Raw genomic sequence first — 18,236 nt, forward strand, 5'->3', positions numbered from 1 at the left:
GACTCTCAATTTATGTGCTACTGGTAAGCAGTCTTTATCTTAACACCTGTTCTTCACACATATGTACTCAGCAGTAAAAATTATTACATACTATTAATATAATGCGTGCAGGGTAACAAAAGCAGCACAGCAGCATCGGGAGAATACCCGAATCAGCCATTGATCAACAACAAACTACAGCAAGCTTTCAGTCATCACCTGCGATGCCATGTTTTGATTAAAAGGTTACAGCACCCTGTATTTGTATTTTACTTTTTTTTTTAAAAAGAGGTTTTATTAAGGTTTAAAATTAATCAGCATATTCTGGTTTTAGATTTTCATCAGTGACGATCTTGGCAAACTCAATGAATTTCTCTATTGCCTCCTGATCACCCCAGAAACTTAAAAATAGCACATCTTTTAAATTTCTGCAACCAGTGTCAGAATACAAGGATGACACTTTGGAACAGAGATGAGGAGGAACTTCTTTAATCAGAGGGTGGTGAATCTGTGGAATTCATTGCCACAGACCATTATGGAAGCCAAGTCGTTGGGTATATTTAAAGCAAAGAATAGGGTTGAGAGGGATAATAAATCACCATGATAGAATGATGAAGCAGACCTGATGGGCCAAATAGCCTAATTTTGCTACTATGTCTTACTGACTTATGGTCAAATAAACAAGAGGGAAGTTGTTTTTAAAATTCAGGAACAGATTATGGGCAAGCAAGAGATTCAGCCGACAACCAGTAAAAGATTTGGCCAGGGAAAGTTTAGACATCAAATACACACTGAGTAACACCAATGCACGTTACGAAAGTTATGCAAACCACGCAAGAGGTGGCCCAGACTAGGCTGCCACTTTGCCCCAAAGACCGCACTTCTGACTAACAGGAAATGCAGCTTTGCCATCAGTTCCTATCTCAGGGACATAATAGGTTACAGATTAGTATTTGTATACAGAGCTATTGCCAGTGTTCAGTATTGCAGTTGCTAATAAAATTACTCATAGAGCACATCAGGAATTGTGGGATTATAAAAAACAAACTGCAACCACTCCATCTTAAGTTTTCTAACTCTGCCTACCAGCATGAAGTGGACAGAAGGGCAAAAAGTAGAAATTAATATAGAAACAATAAAAAAGGGACAAAAAACATTTAAATGGCTCCTTCACCAACTCAGTTTCCCCTGCACCCATCTTTGCCCTGCCTATAGCTCCATTCACCCAGCTAACACAGAGTTTACCTAGTTTCCCCACCCTCCCCACTCTGCAATATAGCTGTAACTGCTGATCACATCTCACTTAATGGTTTCCATTCTTAAGTCTCTTGCTTAACCCATTCCAGCATCAGCTTTGTGTTCCTGCTTATCTCTTTCAACAACAGTCTCCAGTCTTTACACATTTCCCTCCCCATCTTGCTCCATTTGCACCCCCCACCCCGCTGTGTTTGCCTCCATCTATCGTTCAGTTGTCAATGTCTCCTGACTCTACTCTGTCCCTCCCCTATTTGGCACAACCCACTGAACATCTTAACACTCCTCAATTCACCAAACACCTTAAAATCCTTTCTCATCACTTGGATCACTCATGACAGGATCACTCATCCTGTCTCATCTTTAGACAGGCCACCATTGAGAATTCCTTTCCTCACAAAGGTGCTGTTTGACCTGCTGGGGTCCTCCAGAAGATTGTTTGTTGCTCCTGAATTTCTATACATATAAATTTATTTCCCTAGAACAAAAAACACTTAATTTAAAATAATGCTGAACAATGAAACACCAGTTACCATTTGCTTGTGGAAAATACTGATGTAGAGGGGAAAAACACACACTGCTGAATAATCAAATGTAGACAAATATTCTGTATTTTTGTTAGAAAATCCTCTTCTGATAAATATACACAGTAGCCTGTATAGTACAGAATGTTATGCAAAAATACAAATGTCCGAAGTCCCACACACAAGTTCCTTCAAGTTGTCTAATCTGAAGTAGCAGATGGAACAAATTCTTGCCCAGTCACTGGAAACATCTCTAGTTGCTGTTTTCTGTTTCACTGATGCTTTGAATACAGTTTTTAGAAATGCCTGGAACTCAGTTACTTTGAGGGAAATAAAATGAAAATACAATGCTGTTTAGAAGAATTACTTCCTTTTCAATGCTTTGCCTCGAAGATGTCCTGCTGAACGCCTCAGCTGTCTTCTCTCTTCACGATGCTGCTTCTCAGCCTCATGTCGCTTCTTTTGTTGTTCAGACTATAAAGTAAAGGTTGAGAAATTTAAATAACTTGCATATCTACAGCCTATGCAGAAAAGCTTCAAAAATAATTTCATGCTGAGGATAGAACAGATAGAATAGAAAGAAAAGTAAGAGGATTAAACTGAAGCAACTTGCATATTGGTGAGGTTTTTGTAAATACACTCCATCTACCTCTGGCAGCTAATAAAGTGGCCATTGAGTGTATGTCTGTGGTCTTCTGCTGCTATGACCCATCCACTTCAAGGATAGAAGTGTTGTGCATTCAGAGATGCTCTTCTACATACCACTGTTGTAACTTGTGGTCATTTGAGTTACTGTTACCTTTCTGTTGAATCAGTCTGGCTATTCTCCTCTGACCTCTCATTAACAAGGTGTTTTTGCCCATAGAACTATTGCTCATTGGACATGTTTTGTTTTTGCACCATTCTCTGTAAACTTTGGGGACTCTTGTGCATGAAAAATCACAGGAGATCAAAAGTTTCTAAGGTATTAAAACCACCTTGTCTGCACCAACAATTATTTCATGGTCAAAGTCATTTAGATCATATTTCTTCCCCATTCTGATGTTTAGTTTGAAGAACAACTGAACCTCTTGACCATGTTTACATAGCTTTAAGCATTGAATTGCTGCCACATGATTGGCTAATTAAATATTTGCATTAATGAGGTGCACAGATGTAACTTAAAAAAAAGTGGTCAGAGTTAACTAAGAAAGCTTTCTTGGGGATAGAAATAGTGATCAAGTGACCTCCAAAAATGAACAGTGTACAATGCAAACTACTGTGGATGCCAAAAGTTTGGATTAAGAATGAAAAATGCTAGAAATGTTCAGCAAATCCAATTCCACTACAGTCTATGCAAGTTTTGAGGAGCAATCTTAATCCAATTAACAATCCAATTTTGTTGATATTATGCACACTGCTTTTACTAATTAGCATCTACGGCAAATGAAAGAGAATGTTCCAGCAAATTTGATAGTTAAGTTTACAATTACCCAATATTCAATTATAATTTAATTGACACCAAATAGAAAATTTCTGTTTATAGCATTTAACCTTGCCAGATACATATCCATTTTACTTCTCAGCTGATGATTTCCACAACTTATGCTGTTGAAAATTTAACTTTTTCAACCTGGAACTTTAAGAAAACTTCTATCATTTTTTCATGCAGGATAGCAAATTAAAAAAAAGGATGCACACTTTCATTATCAAACTGTTAAGGTGGTTTTTGTCCAAAAGATCTGGGGAAAAAAATCCTTCATTCAAATAGGGATCAAAAATTCCTTCACACAATGTACTTTGTGTACTACATGGCCAAATTTTCATCTGAAATATAATAATATCTTTACCTCTCTTTACCTAATATCTTTACCTCTCTTTACCCTCTGCTTTCCGCCAGGGTCGCTCCCCCCATAATTTCCTTGTCTATTCATCTCTCCCCACCAATCTCCCTCTTGGCACTTGTCTCTGCAAGCGCTCTAAGTGCTACACCTACTCATTGACCTCCTTGCTCATTAGAGGTCGATGCGGTAGGGAAATTCTAGGCAGTTTCTAGAGTAGGTTACATGGTCGGCACAACATTGTGGGCCGAAGGGCCTGTAATGTGCTCTAGATTTCTATGTTTCCATTCAGAGCTCCAAACAGTTCTTCCAGGTAAGGCAAAACTTCCCCTCCAAGTCTGCAGGGGTCATCTATTATGTCCAGTACTCTCAATGCAGCCTCTTCCATATTGGTGAGACCTGTTGCAAACTGGGGAGATCGCTTTGCCAAGCACCTCCACTCCATCTGCCACAAGCAGAACTTCCTGGTGGCCAAGCCATTTAATTCCAATTCCCATTCCAACATGTCCGTCCTTGGCCTCCTCTTGTGCCAAGACTGTGCTCAGGGTGGAGGAGCAACACCCTATATTCTGTCTGGGTAGGCTCCAACCTAATGGCATGAATATAGATTTTTCCTTCCAGTTAAAAAAACACCTCCTATATTCCCCATTCTAACCTTTTACCTCTCCTCACCTGCCTATCACTTTCCCCAGGTTGTCTCCTCCTTCCCCTTCTCCTGTGATCCACTCTCCTCTCCTATCAGATTCCTTCTTCTCCAGCCCTTGACCTTTCCCTTCCACCGGTCTTCATTTATCACCTTCCAGCTAGCCTCCTTCCCCTCCCCCGACCTTTTCCTTCTGGAGTCTTCCGCTTTCCTTCTCAGTCCTGAAGAAGGGTCTCAGCCCGAAATGCCAACTGTTTATTCATTTCCATAGATGTTGCCTGACCTGCTGAGTCCCTCAAGCATTTTGTGTGTATTGCTTATAATAATATTGATGCCTGGAGACTTCCATGAAGCCCAGTGTTTTGTCATTGGTGCAGCATTCTTTTGCACAAAGTCTTGGTCCCATTCGCAAAGCAGGTGTCAACTAGGAAGTGAAGATTTGGATCCATTTCAGTTGTAATTAAAATAAACCAACACGGATGTCACAGAACTGTGCTGTCTTTCAAGTAGGTCCTCATTTCAACACACTAATTACCTTCTCCACTACCCTGCACCTTTCTGTTGTCCTGAATATTCCTGCATGTGTGAGCCCTCCCTTTTCTTCTACTCATCCCTATGTTCTGAAGTTTTAATTAACGATGAAGAAATGCCAACTAATTTGTAGTCTGATACTAATTTGTAACCTGATCATGTCTTGAGAGCAATTTAATTTTTTTTAAGACACCATTCTCTATATTTAAGAACAAAGCCAAAATGAAATTAAACCAAGTCCCTATATCTATATACAACTAGAAAGCTCAGGACTTTTATTTTTAGAATAAGACTATTTAACACGTAGTCTATTTTGCACTTTCACTCATGCCTGAAGAAATCTAATGAAATGAAATTCAAAGCTCTAGCTTTGAAACAATCTCAAATCATACAGGTACTTTTCTCATTCTCAAACCTCTGTAGAATTATAAATGGAAATGAAAATCTAGCATTTGCAGTTTATAACCAGCTTTCAATCACTAGCTACAAATACAATTACTCTCAAACTCAGGACATCTTTCTTCATGTTCAATATTTTTCAAATAGTCTATTTTAGAAGATGGCCTTAACTTAATTAGAATAATTGATATTCAAAGTTTTAATTAAAAAAAACTGCCCAATAGAATGTTTGCTTCTTTGCTGTATAGCATCAGGACCAAATGTCAAACATGCAACAAACCTTCACTGCTGTCCAATATGGCAAATCATTTTAACCATTCTTCCATTGGTCTAGTCCAATTGTACTTCCCATTTCTACACCAGCTATAGATTTTATGCTATTCTGATAAGCATTGTAACTCATCAAATTGTAAAATTGATGTAACCTGGATTAGGGAACTCAATATTACTTGGGTTGCTTTAAAGATACGTTCGAACATTTAACAGGTTTGTCTCCAATGCTGAAGCAGTAATCATGCAGAATACCTAGACCTCCCATTGGAGATTCGAGATTCTTCCAAAGGTGTTATACAAACCATTTAATCATCCCCCTGCTCTATCAAGCATGGCAACAGGTTACCCACAGGAACTTAATTACAGTACTGAACCAAAACTTAAAACAAATAGAACGTGTGCCAAAAAGCACAAACATTTCCCCAATTTCCAAATAACCATTCTGGAATCTGAGGATGTTGAGTATGGATGGTGCTCTTGAGATGTGTTTTGTAGATGCAAGCATAATGCACCCATGCAGGTGGGAATAGTTTACAACAATTTTTTTTGAGATGTCAGGGCTCTGATGAATGGAGGAGTTTACTAGATTGTGGGAGAGGAGTCTTAAAAGGTTACAAAAGCTTAAGAAACATGGTAGATTATTGTTAAGTGTTTTAGAAATCACATACAAGAGTCTAAGAGGTAGAAATTAATCCCCAAACTGAAACAAAGTATAAAGCGCAGTTGTTACTTAGTTGAATGTTTAACAGAAGCAAACAAGGATCTTGTTATTGTTCAGTGAGACAGTACCAAGGGATTACAAATTAACATGATTGAAGAATAAAAATGTGGTATGATTAGTTTTCTAAACAGATTTTTAACAATTGGGATTCCAGGTCATAATCAATGGAAGCAGTATGCATAATCTCAAAGAATAATAGAAGCAGTCTATGACAGAATTAGACTCGGTGGTTTATTTGAAGAACATATACCTAGGCTTGATAACATTGCATACATGGTAATTCTGTATCAACAGGGATTGACCACTGTACAGAGTACAGTCACTGAAATTTTCAAAATGGACCAATTAAATAAAATGCACATATTAAGAAAATTACAACTAAATCATAGTATTTCTCTCTGTGAATAAACACTACCTCATCTATAAGTTTAAAAGAGTTTTCCAGGTGAAGATTGTAACTTGAGCGCCACGCAACTGGATACAAGTTTCCAATAATCTCAAAAGTTTTTTTATCCATATTGAATCATTTTATACTCCCACAAGTATTCCAAATTTATAATAAAGATGCTAGAATTAACTTACCTTTTTAAGGGCAAATGTTAACTGTTTACTGCCTACAGTGGTGTCAGACAAATGGAGTGTTCCAGACTTTTCTTCCTGTTTCAACCGATCTTCAAGAGTAGTTCTGTACAGTAAAATACATAAAAATGGTGATACTGCAGATGACCCTTGCTCCTGACATTGCCCAACAACTATTGCTCAATTTTAATTTCCTTTGGGAATGTACTACTTTCTTAAACTGTTGCATTCCTCAGTGAAGTAACTCTAACAGCCCAATGCAATTTACTACAATGACTGGCTTGTTGAATCATTTCAGAAAACATCATAATCAGGCTAGAAAGGATAATGACCTTAACAGTAATTTTATTCTGTTACTGATACTTAGTTCGTAAGCAAAATTCATATAATTAGCATATTGAAATAAAACCTTAAACCACCCTCCCCCATACTGTAGTAACATTAGTTCAGTGTGACGGAGCACTCGGTTTATGCACTCTTTACACACGCACATTATCTCAAACATTGCCTTGTCGTTCTGCTGTCATTGCAGTGAGAGTACGCACTTCAACGTCTTCCCCAATATACCCACTGCTTTCCATCCACATTGATACATACAGAGTCAGACACCCATGCTTAGTTCAATTCTAAACCGAGCTGATGCGCTCTGTTTGGCTTAATGGTGCCTTTTCCACCATACACGGTGGAATACACCATTTCTTTAGTAATGGGGATGTGTAAATGTATATATGTTGTTTGTACACTGTATTTAAGGTAGGTACTTCTGTTGATTTTGTAATATGATTGTAACTACATTGTGGGGTGCATCACATTATATAATTCATGGGGAGTTTTAAGTTCACTTTGTTGGTTATTAAAGATGGCATGTCACAGTGCCTTAAAAAAAGCACTCTTTGTCCTCAGTAATGGAGAGAGATGGGGGCTACAAAGAGTTCACACTGGACAACAGTATGTATGGAGCCATTATGTTTTGCTGTAGATATATTTTTGTAAATATTGGCATTTTTCTTTTCACTATTTCTCTAAATTTTGCAAGTTTCATTTTTGACACACCTAATATACACACTGGCAGTAAAGTGCTAAGCAATCCCAGCTACTTTTTACTTTGGTCATAACCCATGTATTTAACATTCATATCATAATTGCAAAGGGACTGAACTATCATCTTGTAGCCTCCTCTTCTGCCACAATGAGGCCACTCTCGGTGGATGAGCAATACTTTATATTCCATCTGGGTAGCCTCCAGCCTGATGACATGAATATCCACCTCCTTCTGGTTAACCCTCCCCCTTTCTTCTCCACTATTCTCACCTATCACCTCCCCTGGTGCCTCTTCTCCTTCCCTTTCTCTTATGGTCCACTCCCTCTTCATCTACCTTTCCCACCCAGCTTCACCCATTAACTTTCTAGCTATCCTTATTCCTCTCCCCCACCTTTTTATTCTGGTATCTTCCCCCTTCTTTTCCAGTCCTGAAGGAAGGACTTGGCCCAAAACATCGACTGTTCATTTCCATGGATGTTGCTTGACCTGCTGAGTTTCTCCAGTATTTTGTGTATGTTACCTTGTGTAGAACGGCTATGATGAGGATGACCAACAGTGTTCATGACCAACATGTCTTCACAAATGCTTCTGTCTCTGTCATTATGGATCAGCTCTGAAAGCAGTGGCTCATGCTGAGACAGACCAACACTGCAGATGCTACATAAAGTCACTTTGCAGTAAAGTCAACTAAGAAACTGAGCAATATGGCTTTTTCATCAAACAAAAATTCATAAGTGTACACTTCCTGAGAGTGTAATGGAACCTTTGAGAAATGAGATCCCTTGCCTTTTGACATGGCAAACAGTTGCTCTTATAGAAGACTGGTCTGAAATCAACAAACCAGGAGTGATTAAGTATTTGCACCCATGTTGTTTAAAACCACACTAACCACACAGAGAAAGGGTAGACACTGACGTACCACAATTGAAAGTAGATTATATTACTTGATTTTTTCAAAGTAATTAAAATGGCAAGGGAATTGGCTGGGATCATGGTAGTCCACTATAATTTTAATTGTTCATTTCACAAACTTCAAATTACAAAAACAAATTTTTTTAGAGCAGTATCTTCCACGTGCTCATCATTCAAGTCAACAAGTTAACTCAAAGTCTTATAGGCAAATTGGCTGCAAGATTTCACAAAGCAAGGGCCAACAATCAGGAAAAGAGATGAAGAACAATTTGCATTTCAACTATTTGTTACTTACCAGGCCATAAGATTTTAACATTGCTTGGACAGATAAAGGGCCAGACTGCTCATCAAAAAATAACATCTGACGAAGCAAGTCACCTCAATCCTAACTAATCAGCATAGCCAAAACAATTCAAATAACTTAGCAAAAATGATATTCTTTTAACTGCTTAAAGCACTGAAATGCAACTTTTAAATGAGAGAATTTTTGTCTACTTGTCCCATACTTGGGAAAGGGAGATTAACATGCCTTACAGGAAAATAGTTAGACTTTAAAATCTTGGCCTATTCAATAGGATCCTTGTTAACTTTATTTCAGATTTTCAATAATTGCAGCTATTTGATATTTATGTCCAATTTTGTGACACGCTCCCCTACTTTGTCACTCAAATCTTGTTATCCCAGACACACACAATTAAAAATAAAATTACAACCAACCTTATCAATTTCTTTCAAAGTTCTAAAATCAGATTTCAATAACCTTCCATTTTCCAATGATTACCAAGAAAACTTATGTAACTAGATTTCTAAGGCTAACAAAATGGCTTCTCTATTGTTATGATGAAATGGTTTTGCTGTAATGGGTTTCTGTAGCTGGAATGTTTGGGTTATAACTGCAGATAAGGGGGGAACTAACCAATAGAGAATTGTTATGCTATCTTGTATATGTGAGCTGAGCTGGAGTCTGCGGTCTTTTTGTGGGAGGCGAGTGAAGAAGACGGACGTGTGTGGAGTGGACAGCAGACCCAGGGCAGTGGATACTGGAATTCGGCGGTTCGGACGGTGGACGAAGGCTCGGAAGGTCGTTGTGGATGGAACCGGAGGCATGAGCTCCGATGTATTAAATATTATGTGCACAAGATTGATAAACTTACTGGTTTGGTGCCTTTATTTTATCTGTTTTTACTAACCTATTACTAAGAAATCATTATAAAGTTGTAATCATTTACTTGCCTTTGGTGTGTTGTTTGATATTTCGTGTTGCCAGCTTGTACTGGGGTGCATCACACCGTATCTACACTGAAGCGATTGCAATGTTAGCGGGGTTGATGGGGGTTCACCCTAGGCGAATGGGAGTCAATTGGGGGCATACCCTCTCCTCAATGAAACCCCAGTAGCATTCTATCAAATTTCATAAATCGAATACCAGAGAAATGGGTATTATGTATGCCATCAGAAAAGTCAAAGTTATTTAGTGAAATAGACGCAACACTCACTTGAGCAGCTTTTGTTTACGGGCAGTGTCTTGAAAACTTCTGAACTCTTCTCCAGCTTTGATCTCGAAGAATTTTGGTTTTGAATGAACTTGCTGATTACTTTCCATTAGTCTCAATTTTTGCTCTTCGCGCAACAATCTGTGCTGTTTCTGGACCTCTTCAACCCAGCCACGGTCATCATCGGAACTTTCAGAGCTATCTGCATCACTGGGTTTTCCTTCCAGCTCTTCGTCTTCCTATAATATCATAATACCACAATAAAACTTCTGAAAATGTCCAAGATGATTATTCTTATTCTTTGAAGAATTGGCACAATTACTGTAATTGTGAATAATTAAAAGTATTCACAGATTTTAACTGGTAGAGGATGGGGACAATTACATTCAACACAGGTCAAGGCTTTGATTTTCTAGATATAAATTTAAATGTGTATTCTAATGAATACTTAATAGAAAACAAGGTCCTTGTACTCAGTTTGGAATGTGCTTCCTCAAAAGGAGAGTTCAAATAGTTATTGAATGATCTAAATACGGAGATAAATAGGCACTTGATAAAGGGTTAAAGCTACTGTTTGCAAATGGCATTGATGTCCTATTTGAATAAACCATGATATTATTAATTGGCAGAACAGACTTGGGGGCAGGTTGCTACTCTTGCTTTTATGTTTTTAGATTAATTTTTTTTTATATAGTTTCAAAACTTGCAGACAGTACATGTTGGTAGCAACCCTGGAAAATGTAACTTAATAATGAGAAGTATAAAGTAACATTTTATTCCGAAGAATGATAAAAAGCAATACGATTTTAAGGACATAATTCAAAAAGGAGCTGAACAGAAAACTAGACAACTGCATGAATGAATTGAAGGCAGCAGGTTAGACTAAGAAAGCATTATTAAAACCATACTAATTCCTAAGCTCATATTATAAGTAAAGGGTACAAAAATGAGGTATGTATGAAGAGCACTAGTTTCACCGCAACTGGAGTACTTTATCCATTTCCCTCCTCCACACTTCAAGAACGACACAAACATTTTGGAGAGGGCACACAAAAGATTTTCCTGAATGATTCCATGAGTAAGGGAGTCATATTATAGGAAAAGGCCTGGAAAAATAGCAGTTTTCCCTACAGCGGTGAAGTTTGAAAGAAATAAAATCAGGTATTCAGAAGAATAGCAGGTCTGAACAGAAACAGACAGGAAGATACTATTCCAACTGGAAAGGCTGAGAACTAAAGGACACAGATTTAAGTGGCTGGAACTAAGAACCTAAGGTAGTTTATGGAAAATACACTATATGCAGTGTGTAATCAGCATCTGGAACGTATTGAATAAAGGGACAATGGAGACAAATTCAACAGTGACTTTGAAAAGGAATTGAGTGAGCACCAAAGGAAAAAATAGCAAGGGCCATAAAGAATGGATAGGGCAGTGATACCACCTCTATTACTCTTGCTGAGAGATGGCACAGGATCAATGACTAAATGGCTTCCTTAATTGCGGGATATATTCGTAATCATAAATATTTCTTTGGTTTTGCTCAAAAAGCTGACGTTTTTCTCCCTCTTCACAGTTTAATAATTGGTGAATTGATAACACATTCCTCATCTCCATTCAAGGTTCACCTTCAGCATTTTTTGCATTTGACCCAATAACAAAAATGCATCAAATAAATGCAAGATTTAAAAATCATCTGCTGTCTGGACAGTAAATCTAACGTATTAACTAGTTAGAGTAACCCCGCTTAACTAAATATATTTGTATCACAAGAATATAGTTTTAAATACAAAAGTCATAAAATATGTGCAAAACTTAACTTCAGATAAATTAAAACATGTCAAAATTTGAAGTAATTACCAAGTTCTTTTTTTGAAAACTGATGTATTTGTACTAATTAATGTATGTTGGATAAAGACAATTTTTTGCACCTTCTTCGGGCTTTTAGAAAAACATTGCTGATTTCACACAATTATAACTGACAACAAGCTGGTTTTCAACTGTACTGACACTCAGCAATGTACTTTCATTTCAAAAAGGGATGAAACTTTTGCCTCAGAAAAAAACCTCTGTCCCAGCCACCTCCCATAATGCATTTTTGTCACTGCAACCATTTAAAGGCACTCTTTAACGTACTTTTAGAGCTCTGTAGCACAAGGTATTGCCCTTATTTCAATCAATGTATTACCTGCACTGTCTCCATATGCTCCTGTAGCCGCTTAAGTTTTTTCTTTCTTTTTTCAGAGGCTTTGGACACAATTGGATTTATGAGCCTGAATTCTTCACTCGTTTCATCCACTTGAAAGTCTGGATTTTCAAACATGACTGTGAATCGGTCATCCCGCAGAATGTTAGGTAGATTCTAACAATAAAAAGGGGAAAAGATGGAGTTTTTCTTGCAAACCATAACACATCATTTTTAAAAAAAGGTAAATGATAAATCTATATATATTTATGTTGCTGGAAAATAAATCAGCATTCCCCATGTTGTTTAAAATCATGTATCAAAATAACAAATTGACAGATAGACATACTTTATTGATCCCAAGGGAAATTGGGTTTCATTACAGTCGCACCAACCAAGAATAGGTAGAAATACAGCAACATAAAAACCATAAATAATTAAATAATAAGTAAATTATGCCAAGTGGAAATTAGTCCAGGACCAGCCTATTGGCTCAGGGTGTCTGACACTCTGAGGGAGGAGTTGTAAAGTTTGATGGCCACAGGCAGAAATTCAAGCAATAGCTTGAAAAATCCATCATATAGAAATGACAATGAGTGTACTTAAAAGTTAATTCTGTAATTTCTTTCAAATTATTGCCTCTGTTTTGCTGATCAGATAGGTCTGTTCCTTACTATTTAGCTGAAATCAGAAATGAATCATCCATTTTACCACAATTGCCAAACTTTTACCTTTTTGTTTGAAGGACATATTGCACATAAATGCGTTCTATAGTTTCCATATATTTGTTCCAATTTAACCTAAGATTCATGTACTCAAAATACTTGATTTATAAACCAAAGTATGAATTCAGGAAGTCATACTGAAATTCAATGTTTAACTACAGTTCAGTTTGTAAAACAGGCCTCATTCTTTCAACTTTAAGAGACAATCGTACATTTTAGAAGTAACTGCAAATTACTTGTTCTGCTTATTTATGTAGGGAGAATTCTGAAATGTAAGAAGCTCTTTGAAGGATGGCATATTTATTGAGGTTAATTGCTAATCACATTATTGAATAGGTAACACATGATTCTTTCACACAAGTAATAATGTATGTTAACTGATAATTGAAAACCATTAAAACTTTTACATTTAAAAAGGATGATCTACCAGTTCACTGGAAACTTGCTCTGCAGCCTTTTGCTCAGTTCCTACTATATTTGCATGAATTTGAAATTTACCAGGGATTGAAACATATAACCTGGTAGGCCGGTGAGCCTTATGAAATTATTGGAGAGGCAGGAACTGATTAGGATAGTTAGCATGACCTTGGGAAGGGGAAAGCTTGCTCACTAATTGTATTTATTTTTTGGGGAGGTCACAAAGGAGATTGATGAAGGTAGGATGATAGTGCAATATGTACTACAGAATGCCATTTGACAACTTCCTGCATTCATCACCCAGTTATTCAGAAACCCTGATGGTTGGCATCTGGTTAACCAGGTGCTACTTGTTGCACTCCCTTCAATCTTATCAGGATGGGAGTTCTCATTCTGGGAAAATGAAAATCAAGTTAAATTCAATTAGGGTGCTACATTGTTAGAACAACATCCAATAGTCCAGGAAATTTAGCAGTTTAGCACCAAAGTCCCAAGGCTTGTTGGATTATGGTATTTAATATATCTGGTTAAAACATCTGCCCTAGCTGCATCTACTACATTACTTGTTAATCTATTTTCCCAAACCATATTTGCCCCTCCTTCCTTACACCACAGCAACTGCCTGTAAAGTTTTAGACAATTGTTTCAGATCCAGATGGCAATACTAAACTTGAAAAATTGCCACAATATTTGGACAAGGTTTAAAAAAAGAGAGAATTTTGCCTCGCAAAATCATCCAAACTAAAAGAAACACAGACAGACATAAGCAGGAACCAAGTGGAGCAGTGCCTAAACTTAGAAGTTTCTTCTGCCCAGTTAGATCCTCCAAGGACATCAGCTGGAACATTCTCTGTAGCTGCTAAATTCTGATACACCATTTTAACAAGAAGTTGAAAAAACAAGACAAACGATCTCAGAACAAGATTGCTTTATCAGAGGGATACAAGGGACTGCTATGTATTCTATTTCACAGAGACAGGTCTCATTCCCATCTTTCTTGACACAAGAGGTTTTAAAATCCACATGGACCAGATGTAGCATTGGGCAAGCGAAAAGACATCTGTTTATGACTAAATTGTCATGGTACACAGAAATGGCAATCTTATTCCAGTTCTGCCCCCTGACCCAGAACACCAAGCAGTGAATTGCCAATTGCTCTACCTTCCACAGGACTTCTCCACCATCATCATCCTGAATGCAGTCTACATCTCACCTCCAAGCAGATATCAAGTGAGCACTTGAGGAACTAAGTGCTGTGACAAACAAGAATGAAACAGCATAATCCAATCCCTTTAACATAATGGCAGGAAGATTTAATTAAGCTAGCCTAAAGAGAATATAGACAGCAAGGCTGAAAGCTGAGAAACAGGACTTCCAGGGTAGTAATTTCTGGACTGCTACCTGGGCCTCGTGCCAGTGAGAGTAGGCACAGAGTGATTTGGCAGATATATGTGTGGTTCTAAAGTTGGTGCAAGGGGCAGGGCTTGAGGTTCTTGGATCATTGGGATCTCTTCTGGGGGAGGCATGACCTGTACAAAAGTGATGGGTTGCACCTGAACCCAAGGGGGAACCAATATTCTTGCGGGCAGGTTTGTTAGAGCTGCTTGGGAGGGTTTAAACTAATTTGGCAGAGGAGGGAACTGGAGTGAAGGGACTCAGGATAGGAGGGATGGTTTAAAAAAAAATCAAAGATAGTGTTCAGTCGAACTGTCAGGAAGGACAAGCAGATGATAGGACAAAATTGCAGCCAGCAGGGGTGAGTATGTGCATTAGGGATGCAGAATCAAAAAGGGTAGCAAATACAGTACACAATGTGTTATATCTCAATACACAGAGTACAAGAAATAAGGTGGATGATCTGAATCATGGCTGAAGAATGGCTGTAATTGGGAGCTGAACATCCAAGGTTACACGTTGTATCGGAGGTACAGGAAAGTAGGTAGAGGAGGTGGGGTGGCTCTGCTGGTAAAGGATGGTATAAAAAAACAGTAGAAAGATGTGACATATGATCAGATGTTGAATCCTTGTGTGTTGAGTTAAGAAACTGCAAGGGTAAAGGACCCTGATGGTAATTATATACAGGTCTCTCAACAGTAACTGGGATGTGGGCCACAGATTACAATGGGAAATAGAACAGTTGTGTCAAAAGGGCAATGTTATAATCGTCCTGGGAGATTTTAAACATGCAGGTCGATTGGGATAATCAATTTGGTAATGGATCTCAAATTGAGTCAGTTATGTTGAATGCCTATAAGATGGCTTTTTAAAGCAGCTCGTCATTCAGCCTACTGGGGGATCTGCTATACTGGATTGGGTGTTATGCAATGAACTGAAAGGGAGCTTAAAATAAAAATCCCTTAAGAGGCAGTAATCACAATATGATTGAGTTCAACTTGAAATTAGACAGGGAGAAAGTAAAGTCTGACATAGCAGTATTTCAGTGGAGTAAAGGAAATTACAATGCAAATTGGAAGGAGATGCTGGCAATGATGACAGTGGAGCAACAATGGTGTGAGTTTCTGGGAAAAATGAAGAAGGTGCAGGATAGATGTATTCCAAAAATGAAGAAACACTCAAATGGCCAAATAGTATAATCTTGGCTGATAAGGGAATTCAAAGCTAATGTAAAAGCAAAAGAGAGGGCATACATCAAAGCAAAAATTAGCAGGATAAAGGATTGGGAAGCTTTTAAAAACCTACAGAAAGCAATTTGAAAAGCTTTTTCAAGCTTTTACAGCTTTTAAGCTGTAAAAAAAAAGAGCTATGATAGTGGATATAGGACCACTAGAAAATGAGGCTGGAGAAATAATAACAGGGGCTAAGGAAATGGCAAATGAACTAAATTGACTACCGTATTTTGCATCTGTCTTCAACATGGAAGACACTAGCAGTGCGCCAAATATCCCTAGGGTTCTGAAAGAGGTAGAGGTCGAGACTGTGGAGGCATTAGTAATAATCCTTCAAAAATCACTGGACTCTGCCATGGTGCCAGAGGATTGGAAAACTGCAAATGTCACTCCACTCTTTAAGAAAGGAGGAAGGCAGCAGAAAGGAAATTATAGACCAGTTAGCCTGACTTCAGTGGTTGGGAAGATGTTGGGAGTCAATTGTTAAGGATGAGATTATGGAGTACTTGGTGACACAGGACAAGATAGGACAAAGTCAGCATAGTTTCCTTAAGAGAAAATGTTGCCTGATGAACCTGTTGGAATTCAAATAGGATAGATGAAGGAAATGCAGCAGATGTTCTATATTTGGATTTTCAGAAGACCTTTGACAAGGTGCCACACATGAGGCTGCTTACCAAGTTAAGAGCCCATGGTATTACAGGAAAGTTACTGGCATGGTCAGAGCATCAGCTGATTGGTAGGAGGCAATGAGTGCCAATGACTAGAGGTGTTCCACAGGGTTCGGTGTTGGGACCACTTCTTTTTATGCTATATATCAATGATTTAGAGGATGGAATAAGTGGCTTTGTTGCCAACTTCGCAGATAATGTGAAGATTGGTGGATGGGCAGGTTGTGTTGAAGAAACAGGAAGAATGCAGAAGGACTTAGACAAATTAGAAGAATGGGCAAGAAAGTGGCAAATGAAATACAGTGTTGGAAAATGCATTGTCATGCACTTTGGTCGAAGAAATAAATGTGCAGACTATTTTCCTAAGCAGAGAGAAGAAAAACAAAAATCCTTATGAAAAACACCCAAAGGGTTCACTTGCAAGTAGAGTTAGTAGTGAGGAAGGCAAGTGCAACGTTAATATTCATTTTGAGAGGTCTAGAATACAAGAGCAGGGATGTGATGCTGAGTATTTATAAGACACTGGTGAGACCTCACCTTGAGTATTGTGAACAGTTTTGGGCTTCTCATCTAAGATGGGCTGGCATTGGAGAGGGTTCAGACGAGGTCTACAAGGATGATTCCGGGAATGAAAGGGTTATCATACAATGAACTTTTGATGGCTCTATCTCTGTACTCGCTTCAATTTAAAAGGACGGGGGGGGGGGGGGGGGTGGGGGTGGCAGGGGGAAATCTCATTTAAATCTTTTGAATGTTGAAAAGCCTAGACAGAATTGATGTAGAAATGATGTTTCCCATGGTGGGGGAGTATAGGACAAGAGGGCACGGCCTCAGGATAGAGGGGCATCCATTTAAAACAGAGATGTGGAGAAATTCTTTCAGTCAGAGGGTGGTGAACTTGTCAATTTTTTTTAAACCACAGGCAGCTGTGGAGGCCAGATTGTTGGGCGTATTTGAGATGGAGATTGATAGGTTCTTGATTGGATACGGCATCAAAGGTTACAAAGAGAAGGCTGGAGAGTGTGGCTGAGGAGGGGAAAAATGGATCAGTCATAATTGAATGGTGGAGTAGACTTGATGGGTCAAATGCCCTAATTCTCCTCCTATGTCTTATGGTCTAAATCAGGCATGGGCAAACTACGGCCCGCGGGCCATATGCGGCCCATTAAGCTTTTTAATCCGGCCCGCAGAACTTGATGAAATTATATTAATAAACCTTGTTAACACCTCAGATCCATCCTGAGAATCGCCACAACAAAACTAAATCCAGACTTTGATGCGCTGGCTAAAAAGGGAGACCAACAACACTGTTCCCACTGAAATTAAAAATAAGTTTCTTCGTTGTGTTATGTAAAAAATGCATTAGAAAATATTTTTTTCAATAAGCCTTACATGTTACATGTCATTTCTGTTAAGTGATGGACATGAGTAGTGCGCAGGTGCA

The 18,236-nt window shown here is 38.3% G+C and overlaps 1 protein-coding gene across 3 annotated transcripts in view; it reads right to left on the minus strand.

The window, feature by feature from the left end:
• Positions 1–1,826: 1,826 nt before the first annotated feature.
• Positions 1,827–18,236, minus strand: part of nol10 (nucleolar protein 10) — a 113,503-nt gene continuing 97,093 nt past the window's right edge. For all 3 annotated transcript variants that reach the window (XM_073056913.1, XM_073056914.1, XM_073056915.1), the window contains 4 exons: positions 12,356–12,529; positions 10,174–10,409; positions 6,727–6,829; positions 1,827–2,231 (listed from right to left, as the gene is read on the minus strand). In XM_073056913.1, the coding sequence (XP_072913014.1) occupies positions 2,121–2,231; positions 6,727–6,829; positions 10,174–10,409; positions 12,356–12,529 (624 nt within the window). In that variant the 3' untranslated portion in view covers positions 1,827–2,120. The remainder of the gene's footprint in view (positions 2,232–6,726; positions 6,830–10,173; positions 10,410–12,355; positions 12,530–18,236) is intronic.

Source organism: Hemitrygon akajei, chromosome 9 (genome assembly GCF_048418815.1).
Source record: "Hemitrygon akajei chromosome 9, sHemAka1.3, whole genome shotgun sequence".
NCBI classification, from domain to species: Eukaryota; Metazoa; Chordata; class Chondrichthyes; order Myliobatiformes; family Dasyatidae; genus Hemitrygon; species Hemitrygon akajei.